The following is a 16,930-nucleotide window of genomic DNA, read 5'->3' as shown; positions in this document are numbered from 1 at the left end:
CTCGGACTGGATTTTGCAGGAGTTCTGTTTGACAATATGCAAGTATTTCTGCCTTTTTTGTTACTGTTTTGATTGTCTGAGAGTTGCATTTGCATTCCTGAGTGTCTCATATACACAACCAGGTTGTAGTGACTTTCCATCTCTGGCCACCCTCAGTTCTGAACAGTCACCTACCCCAGTGGCTGTGTTGCTGATTAATGTCTCTCCCCCCTGGCAGATGAAAGGTAGCTCTCAGTCTTACAGTTACAGTCAACAAAAACGTGTTAAAGATTTATGCCCAGAGACAGTGATGCAAGCTTCAGGACTTTGTTTTCCTCCTTCACATGTGTTTTGTTGTTATGAAGTATTGCTTATCACCAATTAAAAAAAAATGCTGTTGCAATTAAGGGGGGGGGGGGAGAGAGATATTCTAAGAATCCCCCCCTGTGCCGCACTCCCCCCCCGCCCCCCCCCCCCCCCAATATGCTTCTTGAGTTGCCTTTTTCTATCCAGAACCTTCAGGTCTCATCAGTTGCAGTAAGTTTTCTTAAACAAGCCTTTGCAGATAACAAGTATATTGGTATAGCTTTACTAAGTCTAGATTTGTATGGATTTTAATGATCCGTTTCTTAACAGACGGTTAAATCAGTTTAACTTTTGTTCTGCTGCTGCTTTATGTGCAGATAAGTTTCTCTGTTCAAGTTCTTGTATACTTTTCTTCTATTCTCATTTTTCCCTTCTATCTCCTCCCTTCGTTTAGGAGGTCCTAATGGTAGTTATTTCAGTGTCAGTCACCACATAAGCTGCTTGCTCTGTCAGAGATTTCTTTTTCTTATTGGGTGGGCAGGATTTTTGTTTATTTCTAACAGATAGGAAAAAGGGGATTTGACAATGGCCTTCGCTTCTCTCTTTCCTTACCTGCAGCCACCAACACTCTTTAAAAATTTAGCTTATTAAGGAAGGTTCTATGTATTTCGGTAAAGAAAAGGTCACACTGCACAAGGAATAATTTTGCTTAGTTTCAGGCCTTCATTGCTTTCTTTGGGGCTGTCACATTATTTTTCTGTCTTTATATGAGCAGAGCTAAAGCTGACGCTGTGCAGGTTTAAAACTAACTGTGGTGGTATGTGACAGGAGAAATGTCAGTGTGAACAACTCCGACTGGCAGCTGGATCAGATTTGATATTTCAGTAGTTCCTAGCTTCAGTTGACATGATTTTATTTTAATTATGTGCTTAACTCTTCCTGGCCTCCTTGAATTAGCAAGAACCACAATTGAAAAAGGACAAAAGGAATAGCTGATGTTTCTAGAACAGTTAGATGCTCCTTTCTACATTGAAGACTTTACAAGAAGATACACAAAGATCTGAGATCTTGCTGTAAATGTCAAAAAATACACTGGAGATTTCAGCCCAGCAAGAAGGTGATGATCATTGACCACACCTTACCTCTGTGTGTGCTGACTTTGAGATGCCTAAATATGAATTTTCAGGACTGAATGTCTGTGAATTTTGGCTAGTTATTTTATACCCTCCAGAATGTGAACAGCTGCATGTCAAGCTAAGTTTTGGAAACATCATTAGTTTATCTCAAACACTTAAATTTGCAAGACAAGTTTGATGAATGCTTTAAAACTTTATTTTATTAAGCATTTTTTATTAAGCATGTCCTGTGAGCACTGAAGTACCCCCGATTAGGAAGTTATTTTGGTGAAGTTACTTTATGTACATAAAGTGTGCTACATCTGAGACAGAGATGCACGAGGCTTCTGTAAAAGATCTCTGGCAGAAAGGTGAGAGGTTGTTTTTCTACTGCACCTATTGGATGTTTATACTCTGAATTTCATGGCTTGTTGAAGCATGACTGTGTAAAAAGCCACAAAGACTATAGTACTAGACAAGTAATGATATTTTTTCTGTCTTTGGAATAAAAAAAAAAATCTTATGTCAGGTTTTTCAACATAACCTTATGAAAAATGGATAAACAAGTGCATCCTTTCTTTTCTTTCTTACTTTTATGTTGAATGGCCTTCTCTCTGACACTGTGCAAGGGGTTTCTACCAATTTATGACGACTTCACAGTTTTTGCATTTTGCCTGGGTTTGTAAGCAGGCTCGGCGATGACAGCTTTCCTATGTATGCTCTGAAAATACTTCATGTTTTGAATTATTATTGTGATATCCTTAATTACGTTTTGGGCCTTTTAAGTAAGGACGGTGATTTTTAAAATGGCAATTGCTCTTGGATGCTATCCATTGCATGCTTTTCTAAATGCCCTGGCTTTGAGGATTCAGTCGTTCATTGCAGTAGGAGTCAGTTTTCTGTGGCCTGTCTTTTTTTTTTTTTTCTAATTATGGCTATGTGGAACTCTGTTTTCTGGCTCGTCTCTGACTGAAAGTTATGTGCATACCCACTTCTATAAAGTATTGGATGTATAAACAGACCAAGCTAGCTCCTTAGTTTTGTCTTGCTTGTCACAAATGGTTGTAGGAAGTCATTTGCTTTGTTGCTAATGTGATGTATTCTGATACTGATTTGTATGTTTTTCTCTGATCCAAAAGAATGCAGTAACTGTTAAAATTATGCTGAGCTACAAAACTAGCCTACCTCGCCCACATGATTTAATATTGCAATTAAACTTGTACCCAAACACAACTGAGAAAGCTGCAGCTCGGTGATGGTGGTGATGAATAATTCTAATTTTCCGTATCAACTCACAAGATTGTCATGTGTTCTTTTTTCTCGTACTCAATTTTGTGTGTCTTGTATCAGAGGGGACACACCTCTAGTATCAAAAACCAGCCAGGTGCATATTCTGTATTGCAGTCATCTTTGGATTTCTATGCCACAGAATAAGAACTAGCTATTTTCTTAAGCTTTTTCTTTTATTAAGTTACGTATTAGTCAAAGGTGTTTTACATCTTAAGGGATTATTTTTTCTTTTTTTTTAGCCTTGTTTTCATTAGATGCTGTATACAAATAGCCTTTTGGTACTGTTTTTAATGTTAAAGTTAACAGTAATTCAGTTTTTCATTTGGGTTATCATTAAACCTGGATTTTCTTCAATATTCACCACAAAATACGTATTTTTTTAGTATCGATGCAAACACTTTTTCTCTAGAAATTTGCAAGAATGCTTTCAAATATAAAACCAGATTGAGTTGTGGGCTATTTGAGTTGTCTTTTGAAATGCCACTAGTATTAGGTGCCAGTGCAGAACATATAGGCAGTTAGGAATTTGAACAAAACAGTGTCGAGCAGAAGTGTCTCCTTCATCTTCATTTCATGGCGTGAGGATCTTTCTGTAAGTTTCAATCTAATCCCTACAGTCCCAGTTTCATTTAAAGAACACTTCTGCCTCTTCTAACATCTTAAGCAAAGATCTGGCATATAAATTGATGGAATGAACACTTCTTTGAACATCTGTGGTGTGATAATTTTGAAATGTAATGAAGACCAGAGGAATAATACCACTGTTAATTTTTCCCTCTGATTTATAGTTGCTTCACGCTGCAGAGTAGACAGTGTATCCTAGGGTCCCATTTATTAAAGCGGAAGGACCCCATGGAACATGAAACAGGAACACAGTCACATAAGAAAAATGTGGGTTAGAGCTGCAAAGCTATCAAGGTTACGTAAAAATTATTTATAAAAATATAATTTAACTGCTGATTTCAAAAGCACATTTTTACACTTCAACTTACACCTATAAAGTAAGAAAGTATCATGTCTATTTTACAAATGAGGAAACTGAGGAACAGCAGGTGAGAGAGTGAGACAATAGCAGGGGAAGAAAGTGGAATCCGAATCCTCTCTCCATCTACTTCATTATAGTTGTTAAATTTAGCAGCCGTTCAGCAGCAGCCAAGCAGTCCAGGTTTTACTTCCTTCTCCAGAAGCTGCATGTAGATAAAAATCCACGAAAATAAATAATGGCAGATTTATAAAACTAGAATTTAAAAGGTATGTGTTTGTATGTGATATAATCCTTTTATCTGTTTAGTAATGACATAAATTATCATGCAGCTTACCCATTCTGCAGCAAACAAGCAGTTCTTAAGTGCTGTAAAGTTATTTTGCTTTTCTTCCTTAAAGAGAGTGTATTCTGTCTGTGCAGACCGAATTTAGAGATTTATGTTCCCGTTTGTTTATGTATTGGTGCTTGCAATCAATGCCTGTTTTCAAACTCAATTGTGTAGATTAATTAGATTATGTCTGTATCAATTCAGGAAATGCACAACTAGGTTACTGGTTTGGACAGGTTTCCAAAGGTGGGTTCTTTCCCGTATTGCAAGCGGCCATGAAATTCTCCCTGTCCTGGCTACAACACTGCTGTCCAAGGAAATTCAGCTCTTGCTTATTGCCCTCTTCCAGCCCGTTGCATGCAGGGAGTTGCTGTGCTTTTTCTGGGAAGGAACCATCACGGTACCGAAAGCTTAAAGCAGTGTTCGGACACGCTTACGTCACTCTGATCAAGTGTTACTGAGCTTCAGGCTCCTTCACTTATTTTTCATGTTTGTTCATTAGCTGGCTTGCAGGTTTTGTTACCTATAATCGTTGCAGTGTATTAGTGTAATCTTAGGCTTTGTAGTCTTGTACAAGCTTGGTTTCACTCCATTCTACATCTCTTCTTCTGCTCAGTAAGTGCTTCCAAGTACTGTTGAAATACACCTGACGCATGCACTCTTGGTTCAAACTTAGCACTCCCTCAAAAAGCAAAAAGAGCGGGGGTTACCTCAGTATCTCACTTTTTCCTGCACAGAAAGTTCTGATGGAGTCACTTCCCTTGACAGAGACTTCAGGAAAGGGAAAGAAGTTACCCTGCCTCAGGGTCTGTCCTTCAGGACAGGTGCTACGTGGCAATTGTCACCCTCTTTCAGGAAGGGAGGTGGCCAACGCAGAAAGACGTTCTGAAGGTCAATTTAAACGTATATGAATTAGAGTTGTCTACAATAGTAAACAATAACCATATTAACATATATATAGAAATATAAGTAATACATAAAATTTTACTACTTTAGAGAGTTAGCAGAGGAACTGGTTTTGAACATGTTTTTCCAAATTGATATATTTAGAGTACAATTAACAGTTAAGCTACAGAAGGCTAGGGACATCGGAAGCCAAAACCAGCAGCTATGATAACAAGACCTTTTGTTTTAATATATGATAATGTTGCAGTTAAAGGATCTTTTTTTTTGTCCTTTATTAATTCTGTGTTTGATTTTGCAAATTTGGTGATTCTCACAATTCTCCTAATTTCTTCAGTAGCTTTTAGTATTTTTTCATTTTTAATCATCTTCCCTTGGTATTACATCATTGCTGGGCAGTGGCTGCTTTTGTTTGGAAGAGGAGTTGCAAATGCCAGAAACCATACACTGAGAAAAAAATAGGAGCAGAAGCTATTATTTAATCTGTTAATTGGATATAGAGTAGAAAGATATCTTTATTCTTCCATTTTAATCTCTTGTTTGTGCTGAGAAAAAATAGCAGTCTACAGCCCTGTGGGTTATGTTAGAAGCTAGACGTGTGTGGCCTTTCACTGTGCACTGAAGTGTTTTATGTACCACAGTTAAATTCCCTTGAAACGCTTATTTTTGAGGGGAATGAAGGTGCAGATATATCCTGAATCATGCTCAGTAATAAGCCCAGCTTTGTGTGTAGCCAAGAAGGACTGGTGTTCTGCTGTTATCGGACTTCCCTTTTCTTTCATGCAGAATTTTTATCAAAGCTGTGGGAAATACGCTGCCCTGATTCAGATAATACAAAGATGCCTGTATTAGTCGTTAACGTATACCAAAAGAGTCAACATAATGACTTCCACGTAGAATTGCACAGTCAAGCCCATACTACATAGTATTGAATTATGCATGGCATTTTTAATGGTGGAACAAAAACAGTAGCAGAAGAAAGTGCTGCAAAGGACGTGCAGCCTTTGCTGGTTATTAGGCACTGGTGTGTGTGCATGCAAATCCCAAGATATTCTTTGTTGAAACTCTGGTGCTGTGCTATAGAAATCAAAGCGATATGAAAGTAATACCTAATGAGGGAAGATTAAATAAAAGAAAGACTGACACAAGGAAGTGCAGAATACGTACCAACTTATCGTACTTTAGAAAGTGAGAAATAAAGATCTTCTGTTTAGTTAGATGCTGAAAGTATCAACTAGTGTAAATATTTACTGTACAATAATTGCAAGGATTAGTCTTACTTGATAGTCCTCAGTGATGATGGCTGTCAATGTCTATTCAGTGAAAACTGGGAGAATGTAACTAAACTTATTTAAAGAAAAGCTGCTGCATCTTCAGAGGCAGCTGCGGTCTAAAGTCAGTTCATTGAAATTCCATACCCTGTTGTATATGTTTGATATATTCCGCATCCTATTGTATATATTGTTTACCCAAATTCTTTATTGAAACCAAATACTGCGTACTTGGCCTTGGAAAGTTGAGACTGACTTAACAGACCTGCTGTGTAATTTTTTGAATATCCAGAAGTTTAAACGGAGAATTTGGTAAGGGTTCTGTTGCAGTATTGATTTTTCTTACCAAATGCACTAAACTCTAGACTAGGGGGTTTTTTTGAGCCTTTTACAATAGCATTGCTAACATAGATCAAGCTGATATTTGCATTTTTTTATATTCTAGCCTAGAAAAAAGATATGCTGTATAAAATGATTTGAGCTTACTTGACCATTTCTGGTTGTTGCAAAGCAGTTGTTGCTTGCCAATGCAACAATTTCAATTTCATTGAAATGAAATGAAATGTACCGAAATCATTTCTTCACACCTTTCCCTCCCAGTTGCAGAAGTTTCTTTTATTTTTTTTGTAGTGTTACAATGCTATGAGTTTTACAGGGTAGACAAAGTTACCTGAGACCTGATACTTAACTGAAAAACAGAAATGAAAGAAAAACTTGAAGGTGGAGCATCTTGGAGAGAAGCAAAAAGAAAGAGTTTACTACCAGGCCAGACTTGAAAATATTTGAAAAGAGAAAAACATTGCCAAAGCCATAGTGCTGCTTTCCAGATATGCAAAGACTGAAAAATGATTAAGGGAAAAAGTATTTTTCAGGGCGTGAAGACTTATGTTAAAGGTTACCCCATCATACTAAGCTCTGTTGTGTTGCCAGCATAGTACTATTATACCACCAACAGTCCAGTGCAAACTTGATTACTGGTATTTTGATAGCCAAACTCTACTAGATCTAACTTAATTTCAGGCTCTCTAGCATCATCCAATTTATAACATCCAATTATCAAAGCTATGATGTGTTGTTACCACTGGTAATGCCACTGTCAATTTGTCTTGGCTTCACTATATGGGATTTATTTTTATTTATTCATTTATTTTTACTGCAAGTTGCTGAGTGCACTCAACTGGTTGCTATTTTAACAAGATCTCTGGAGAACTCTTCAACGATGATGCATGTAAAGAAAAAAGCCAGCAAGCAATTTACTACCAAGCAGACACCAGATGAGTGGGCAAGAGCCCAGAGTTCAACAAAAAAACCTTAACCATGGAAAGAGTTTGTTAGCACATGCTTGTGCCACACTTTGAAAACATAATGAGAACAAGATAAGAGGCAAAGTTGTTATCTCGCTGGAGTCAGTGACAAGTTTCTGTTGACATCAGGGAAGCAACCACTTTGTCCCTTGCGTTACTTGTGGGTTAGTTAGATACGTTTCTAGCTTTGTTCCGACTAAACGGTACCTTTGTCAACGCTGGAAAAATTGCGATTACAGTGTGTGTTTTCCTAAAACTGCCTGTTCAAATATTTATAAAGTATAACATAACTTGTCTTTTTGTCCCAGCTTCTCGTCTGTTTTTTCAATGCAAGACATTCGGATTTGACTGGGAAAGAAACACTGAGAATAGTAGACTACTTGCATATGTGCTTTCCAAAGACAAGTGCTCCTCAGCATTTTATATTCCTAACTACAATCTTGATGTGGTTGTAAATGTTAAATATAGGTGGTATTTTGAGACATATGATCTTCTCTGTTTCTAGGTGGGCCATGCACAGGTACAGCTCATGCCTCGTTAACCACACCAACCAAAAGATCTTGCGACTCAGGTATGTGTTCTGTGGGGGTCAAGGAATTAGATTTTGCGTGATAGAGAGCTTCATAGTTTAATAGTCAAGGGTAGTAACTATATCTGGCGAATGCCAAAAGAAAATAAATATTGTTGCTTTGCTGTCAGGAATGTGTATATAAAAGGATTTGTATGGCAGATAGTTCATCTCAGAGTCCTCTTAAACATAATTCCATAAATACACTGTTTTCAGTTAATCTTTGTAAACGTACGGGAGTAACCAATTTGATTTAAGTCTAATGATTGTGATAGTGTTCTGGAAATCCCACCTTTAAATGCAAAGTATTGAGTAGAAGACTGTTTGGAGTGTATTGACTTTACTTTCCGTGATTGAAGATGCAGTATAGACAGCTGTGTTTGCATTGAGACTAAATTTTACCTGCTTTGGGTCCTTTCGATGACTTTATTTCTACATGGGGGATATAGATAGATAATCTCTCACAGAGCTAGTGTTAGTAGTGACCAGTTAGGTCATTGCCAGGCTGAAGTTGCTGCTTCCACAGCAGATCTGTCACGAAGAATCGTGTGAGCGCTCATTCAGGCAGGCAGCCAAGTGACCCCCATTGGCTCAGATCTTTTTCAGACTTTGGTTTTGCATGGATTAAGGAGAGCTCATATGATCCTTTCCACCAGCACCATTGTGGGAAGCCATAACCTCCTGTGGTGTGGCAGGCGTCTAGGTAGTGGTAATGTTCTAGCGGTCTGTGTTTCCAAAATAATTTTTGCCGGTATTTGTATTTATGTACCAATTGAGCTGTATTGAGTGTGCAGAAAGGAAGGGTATTCCTGTTTGATTAAGGGCTCTTATTCTTTCAGGAGTTCAAGGTACATTTCCTTTGAAGTCAGTCTTTCGAAAATCGTTTCAAGTTACTGTATGTTTAGCTGAAGGGTGGTTATGCCGCATCTGCCTGTTGTTAGCTTGCAGCGAATGTGTGATGATGCAAATGGGCTTGGTCTGCAGCGAAGGAAGGTTACAGAGGTGCCAGGTGCAGACCTCTCAAGTAATGCTTGGTAATCTGTGACAATGCCATGAGTATTGCTGGCCAAAGAACTCTCTAAGTTAGGCACTGGAAGACACTGGATCCAGCTTCTCCAGAACAGGAAGACTGTGGATTTTCTTTTCTAGGTAGCCATGGAGGTGTACCTAAACAAGGTGGAATGTTTGCCACTGTATCCCTTGCAAACTAATCTGCTTTGCTCATGGTATCACTAAATTATATTTTCTTTATATGTTAGCTGTTGTAATGTTTAACTCTGGTTTTCATTGCAGGGTAATTTAAAAGCTTTCTGCGATGCTATAGATACCGAAAACTGAGTGTGCTATATGAATGTTTAAAAAAATGTGCTTGTGATTAGCAAAAAGGCAAGTAAGTCTGCTATTTGGAGTGTCAAATGGCAACAGTAAAAGCTCCTTAGAATAAAGCAGATAAAGTTACTAGACATGTTGAAAACTATCCATTAAATGGTTGGCTACCTTTGCTCAGTAGTTCTCTTATTTTCGGTTTATGCTAATGTTTGGTCCCTACATGCTTGTGTGTTAATCATTTGGTGTGTTTAGCAAGAAAATAAGGAGATGTTTTTAATTTGATGCCACAAGTTTCATCTTCAGTCAACTAAACCTAATGATTTTATATTAACTCATTTTCCCCCAATGTTTTTTACATTATTTGCTCAGTGATCTGCATATCTTGTTTGTAGTCCCTTACACTAATAAACCAGTTATCAGGACTTACAGTTTTCTTCTCCAGAGCTTGAATTTTCAGCAGACTTTTGTTTTTAAACTAAATTACCATGTTTTCAAACTCTGCGTTTGGGAGTCCAGATAAATCTGGGAATTGACAAGAAAACATTGGCTACAAAATATTACCCAGAAATGGTGTGACATCTTCAGGCATAAGCAGCAGGCTATGTAGGCGAATATTTCACACTACATTCACTTTAGCTTAGTGTCCCTTCCTAGGAAGCTATTTAAGTGATACAAGTGGTATTTGTCAATACTACACATTGTGTATAAGCCTCTTGTCTGTAAGTTACCTACATTTCTTCTGCTTGGAAGAGCTTTGAAGGAAGAATGTTTTGGTGGAATTCATCTGTGGAATTTTTTTTCTCCCTTCAAGCATAGTTTTTCCCTAAAGTCTGCCATATATCAGTATTTGAGACAGAAAATTAGAAATTTGACCTAGTTATCATGTGTGCAGGTTCCCATCAGGAGGATATTAAGGAAGACATAAACCTTTCATATTTTATTAGCATTAATGTAACCAGTGAAGAAAGATCAAAACAATAAATCTGCCCAGACACAGGTAAAGTTCTTTCTCTCTCAAAAAAAAAAAAAAAAGAGTGTTTACGTCACGCACTTGTCAGCTTGCATGCTGGAGGAGATGTTCAGCTAAAAAATTGTATTATGACACCAAATAGCGGGTTTTTTCCTCCTCCTGTTCACCAGAATCATTGCTGTGGTACAAAGTATTTCCATTCCAAAGTGTGCCCATAGGACAAGGATTATAATGAAAAGAATGGATAAAGCCTTGCAATCATTAGTTTGGATGATGCCTCAAAGGTTTTTGAGAGCCAGTGGTCTGAAGATTTTGTAGGAAACAAGATGGGACTGCGTGGCCTGGTGTATAGCTTCTTATGTATTTTGATTCGTTTCTTAATGGTTAGGTAATGTTATGATTGATGGCACGTATTTTGAGGCTTACTCTAGTCAGTAGGGCATCCAGATCCCATTTATATTGGGTGCCCGTGTCGTGAAAGCGCAGTACTAAGTGGCACATTACTCTTCTTTTTCTGCTGTACAAGTTCGAGATGATTTAATACACAATTCTAAAGAGCCAGATTTTAAAACACTTTCATGCAGCTTAAAGAAACCTGGAAAAATTCGGTGGAACTGTGTGAGTGCGCTCAGTTAATTTTTAATTGTGCGGTAGAGAGGGTAGTAGAAACAGGCAGATAAAATACAGTAATGATACAATCAATTCATGTTATATCCATAAAGTTGGTGAGTTCTGATGTACTTCATTTCTCAGTAGCAGTTCATGAGAAACGTGCATCTTTAATATTCTGTATAGTTAGTTATATGGGCAGATAGCTCACATTCTTTGAGGGTATCTGCCCTAGATGGGTGTGGTGGTATTTATATTGTGTGAGATTACAGTGTCTGTCTCATTGCTCTATGCTTTTTCCAGTTTAAAATTTGAGTCTAGAAGATGCAAATAATTCTTCCACTGCTTGAGCAAAGCAGTTAGGCAGGTGTATGGTCCTTTTTGAAGTTTCGCGTTTATTGATGTTCTTATACTAAGTTGTGCTTGGTTGTAGCAGTGCCAGAAATTGAAACGCTTTGAGGCTGAACCTATACAATAGAGAGGACAGCCTCTTAGGAGTTATAGAAAGGGCAGGTTGTGGAAATAGAAGCACACAAATTTTCAGCCAGAGCCAAACGCAAGAAACCATTACTTTCTTATGATCATTTTTTATCAATCTTTCATGTGTTGAGTAAGGACAAAAAGACCTGGTATACCACTCATTAGAGTATTTTTTTTTTACTTGCTCTGAAGTGCTAAGCTCCTGAGCAAAAAATACACAAAAGATAATTGAAGCGGGCTTATAACATTAAAACAACTTTGAGGTATATTTTTCATTGGTGTTCCAAGGGACTTTTAACGTGTTCTTTAGTGTTTGACTTCTGGAGGGCATTTTGTTAGAAATCCAACCTTCTTGGAGCTCTCTCACCGACAAGAAAGTGATGATAGAGCAGCCTTCCAGCAGCACAATAAATCACCCAGCCCTGGCAATAATAGTGCCCATTAGGGATGCTCTTCCCCCCCCCCCCCCGCCCCGCTCAGTTTGCAGCTGTACTAATAGAACTGCGCATCAGGCAAGGCTGTAAATAAAAGTTATAACCTAATAGGTGGGCGCTGAAGTGGAACGGACAGGAGCTGAGGCATGGAGGCCTTATTACTGCTCATCAGCAATTATAAACAGGATAAAGTGGCTGGGACTTGCACTGATGCAGCAAGAGCTAATAGAGGCTGGGAGATGACACCGTACCATGATCAGATGATGTATGTTGATGGGTTTTTACTATCTCATCTTACTGGCTGTTTCTGTGATGTGTTGTATTCTCTGTTCTGTGCTTCCATATCTATCTGGATGGACAGACTGGTTTCCTCTCCTGCTCAAAGGAGCTTGAGCACATATACTTAAGCTTGCCTTTTTGCACATACGCTTTGCTTTAGTTGCCAGTACTGGTTATCGAAGAGCCTTCGCAAAGTGTTATGATTATTGTAGATTAAAATCCTCCTAATGGTAAGGATCATAATAGTTATATCTGTAAACAAACTTAAGGACTTGCTGCAATTGTAGGACTTATTTTCACTCTAACGTTGTTCAACTTTACAAAATCAACCTCGTTCATTAAAAACAGTGGATATGGTCACCTGAACGGTCTTCTACAGTAGGTGCATCCCACGCGTTTTAGACTAAATGTGTTACAACCAATGTGGCTGGAGAATCCAAAGAGATGGGCTTGGGGTCAATATAACAAAAAGTTTGTTAGAAGTCAGATATAGCTGTGGTGATCCTTGCCTCCGAGTTACAAAAACTTCAGCTGTTCCTGGGAAGGTTTTTAAGAGCTTGTTAGCACACAGTAATTGGTAATATTCACAAAAAAGTCTTTTCTTGATCTTTTATCTGTCACAGAGAGTCTAGCGCGTTTCTGTGCTAGACATCTAAATCATCTCTTTACTAAACGTTAGTGAAAAAAATGCCTTGAAATTTAGCCTGTACTTGCTTTAATCTAAAGGGAAGTTTTGCAAGAATCTTCATAGTTCATACATTAATCACTCATGCTGTTTACTTCTGAAGAGAATTTTCTTCTGAGTAGTGGAAAAAATACGACATTCAGAAATGAAAAGGAGTGCAGCAGCATGACAGCATGTGAAACCAGTGACTCCTATCCTTGTCTATTCAGTACAGCCAAGATAAAATAAATATAGATTATTTTTCGATCATCTTATGATATTAGGAGAGGAATACGTATATCTGCCTGTGTTAAAGTACACTAAACTGAGATTAATGGAAACTCATCCTTTTCATAGTCGGGATTTCTTTGAAAATAACTTTCCTACTTACTGCTTCCCAGGTGTTCCTTTCCTTTGCGTTGTTCATAAAGAAGGAAGCTAGATAGTTGAAGTAGCCAAAGGGACAAAAAATGTAATGTGACTGTGGAAGCCCTATTTCCACGTTCTGTGTGGATGAATTAGAAATACCTGCAGGCAGTGTTTTGAAGATGTTTATAAAATGTGCTAGTAATTCCTACTTAGGAATACCTCCCTTTTTCTAATCAACCTGTCGAAGCCATTCATGAAAAGATTTCTGGCCTTAAGAAATAAAATTACTGTTATGGAATAGGATAAGTAGATGAATATGATAATTTATATGATTATTAATGTTTCTGATTTTATAGCATTGTATTCCCCAAAATTGTACTAACTCAGATTAATTCTCTTAAGAGCGTGTAAGGCAGTCGCATGTGATCTCCATGTTACTAATGCATCCTTTCTAAAGACAACAGCAAGACCTCAGAGACGGAGGACCGCTGCTTTGCCATTGTCTGGTACATCAGGGTACCTTTGTAGTTAGCTGCCGCGCGCAGAAAGCGGGATTTGGTGTATGCTAGTGCGAGTGGCAGAAATTTGTACCAGTTTCAGTAGATTTTGGTTATACAGGGGTGCATAGGTTATGAGAAACAAAGTTTTCCTCCCTTGTGAGGAGGAAAAAAACCCAAACAACCCAGTACAATAGAATTTAAAAATAATCATCAAAATATATATGTGGATGGGGAATAAGGGTCTCCTGGGCTGTGTAACCTCCCAGCAGGTGCTGAGACACACACCTCTGTGTATCCTCAATACTCCCAGCTTTCTGAGACCAGTACCACGTTGTCAGTTCATTCAGAGTCTGTTTTCAAGTCCGGCATCCTGATAGAGAATGTCCTCCAGGTACTTAAAACTGTTACTCCTACTACCTTTATTTATCCTCTTAAATCACCCAAATTCATCTATTTTTTCCTTCATGCTGTTTGGCTATGCCCTTGAACCTTCCTTTTTCATTCTTACTTTACCAAATAACCTGTTTAAGACTTTTTTTGATTACTTGTAAGTCCGTTCCTCAGCTTTCACTTGTCTTTATCTCTTTTTGCTGCTCTTGATTCAAATTTTTCATCTGTTTTCATTTCCATATCCTGAATCCCATTATGAAAAACACCGCATTCGAAGTAGAACAACTTTGAGGAAAATGTGCTTAAGTCAAGAGGACAGGATGATCTCTTGAGAGGAGTTCACATTGAATTGTAAGCCAGTAGGAAAATTATTTCGAATGTCAAATTAAAGGTAGTGCCAGATGATAGGAGAATAGTAAACACTGCCTCTGCATTAGCTGTGTTAGGAAGAGTATAGCCGGCAGATCAAGGGAAGAGATTTTTTCCCTCTAGTTGGCACTGGCACAGGTACCCACAGAGGCTGCGAAATCTTAGTCCTAGAAAATTTTTGAACGTGGCCTGGACCAGGCCCTGAGCAACCTGATCCAGGTGTGATGTTAACCCTGCATCAAGCAGGAGGCTGGGCTAGGTGACCCCCAGAAATCCCTTCCAACCTAATTTTTTCAATGACACTAACAGAAAACAAATATGATCTGAGTGATGACAGGTATTTAGTCTAACCTCAGTCGCATTCATAGCACTTCGTGAGAGCTGAGGCAGGAAGGCTCTAGAAGTGCAGGCAAGCGTTTAGTGCCTCAAGCGTTGCAGAGAAGAGCCAGGAGAGAGACTCTTGGAAAGGTGGGAGAATTGGGATGGTCAGTGCAAAGCACGGAGCTGGGAGAATGGTCCTCGCAGCAGGGTTCTCGGTGGCCATGAGCAGGATAAGCGAAGTGCGCTTCGGTAAATAAGATCTGCTCCTGTCCTGAAAAAATGTGTGCTGCTGCCCTTATCTCTTTCTCACCACTTTTTCTCTATGGTCTGATAGGTGGTGTTCAGTCTGGTTGGTGAAATTCTTGCCAAATGTAAAATTGTATGGTTTTTAAGATCATTATCTTTTAAAATTCGGATACGACCACATCTTTGTATTAAAGTCTTAGGGAATTATGACAAAGGTTTTGTCCTCAAATTCTTTGAAACAGAAGAGTAAATATTTTTTATGTATATTTTGACTAAAATGAAACAACTTTACCTTGACTATTTTTTTAGTGGTTTCATGCCATGTTTAGTTTTTAGAACTATCAGGATCTCTTTGATCAGTTAACTGACCTTTGACAGTAGGTACATAGTTATTATTAGAGAATATACATCTATTAAGCTTACTTGACATTATGCTCCCTACAGCTCTGAATTCCTTGTTTCATTACCAGCATCCACCCACAGACTGCTTGAAAGCCGCTCCCAAATAACAAAATTGCAGCTCCTAACTTTAAATAAACTGCATCTCCATTAATTTCAAGGGTAAAGAAATCAGGGTTACGTCTTGCATTTCCTAGCTACAAAACCCTTCCTAAAAGTTAATAAAAATGTATATTGGGAAAGTATTGGGGGAGCTTAGGGTCTGCTTTAATTTCGATTGGGCTTGCCCAATAGCAAGACAATATGGAGAATGGCGCAAAGAATAGCTGAGATCATTAACTACTTCAAAATCTATGAGGAACTCTGCTCCTGTCAGCCTGAAGAATTGAATTGATTTTACCTCAGTGTGTTGCAGTCAACACCTTAATCTGATCTGTACAGATCAGACAACTTTCTTGCGGGTATGCTTTACCAAAGGAGACACAGCTTTTTATCATTTTAAATTTGTTATTTTATTGCACCGGAGGTTGTATTAACAAGGTCAGCATTAAATAACTGGCCTGAAATATATTTTAAAACATATAACCACTTATATTTGCTTTTTATTTTTTTTTTAATTATCTTAAATTAAAACACATATAACATGCATGGAGCTAATCCATGAACCTGTTACTGCTGTACTTTTTGATGTGAGGGCAGTGCCCCAAAGGTTTCATCTGACTCTTGGTGAAGGCCTCTGTTCTGACTAAAGATTTCAGTGAGCATCAGACAGCTGTTAAGTACAAGTTTCCACTATTTTCCATTTAGATATTAATTTTCATAAGGACCTTAAACATATATGGAAGTAATTTTAGAGCCTCTTGAAAGTATGCTCAAGTCTGTTGAGCACACACGGGGGAAAGTGTATCTTCGTGAGGGGTTTATAAATATTTGTATCTTCACTGAATTGTCATGCAAACAAGTTACCTCTTTTTCCTATTCCTGTTCCAAATTACCTTCCGTAACACAAACTTCAGGGAATAACGAATGAGACCAACATCTTGGGGCAGAAGAGGGTTGAAAAAGAGCTGGATGTAAGGTGCGAGGCAGTGCATGTACAGTTCCATCCTCTTGAGTTTCACTGATCTGTTCTGCCTCTCCCTTTGTGTAGACCTGGTCTTTGGTTCAGGTTAGCGTAGATGCTTCCCTAATATCTCCTTTCAAAACAGTAAGAACTGCCCAGTAAACCTCCTGACTTCTGGTGTATCGTAGAGAGCAATCAGGTGTAGAGAAATTGTTTTCTGTGCCAGAGCTGGTTGTTTTTCCCCCCAAAAAGTTGCTAGAAAAAGTAACACAATCAAAATATAAACTGATTTTTAAGCTTTATTTAAAATAACTGAATCAAAACCAAGTGGCTTTTGAAGATAGATTAGCCGTACATTTCAGAACCTACTCTTAATGCATTCAGTAAAATTTTTATCAAAATACAAGAGCTCTTAGGTTTTTTCCTTAACATTAATCAGTTACAGTCCTTGGAATTATA

At 38.2% G+C, this 16,930-nt stretch overlaps 1 protein-coding gene across 4 annotated transcripts in view; it reads left to right on the top strand.

The window, feature by feature from the left end:
- ZFAND3 (zinc finger AN1-type containing 3) overlaps window positions 1-16,930 on the top strand; it is a 188,815-nt gene that overhangs the window by 95,676 nt on the left and 76,209 nt on the right. For all 4 annotated transcript variants that reach the window (XM_087777314.1, XM_087777313.1, XM_087777312.1 and 1 more), the window contains one exon: window positions 7,987-8,052. In XM_087777314.1, coding sequence (XP_087633440.1) covers window positions 7,987-8,052 — 66 coding nt within the window. The remainder of the gene's footprint in view (window positions 1-7,986; window positions 8,053-16,930) is intronic.

This window comes from Nipponia nippon, unplaced genomic scaffold, assembly GCF_047370975.1.
Source record: "Nipponia nippon isolate SJK-2023a ecotype South Korea unplaced genomic scaffold, ASM4737097v1 scaffold_4, whole genome shotgun sequence".
Classification (NCBI taxonomy): Eukaryota; Metazoa; Chordata; class Aves; order Pelecaniformes; family Threskiornithidae; genus Nipponia; species Nipponia nippon.
Note: the sequence above shows the minus strand (reverse complement) of the source record. Positions and strands in the feature narration are given on the sequence as shown.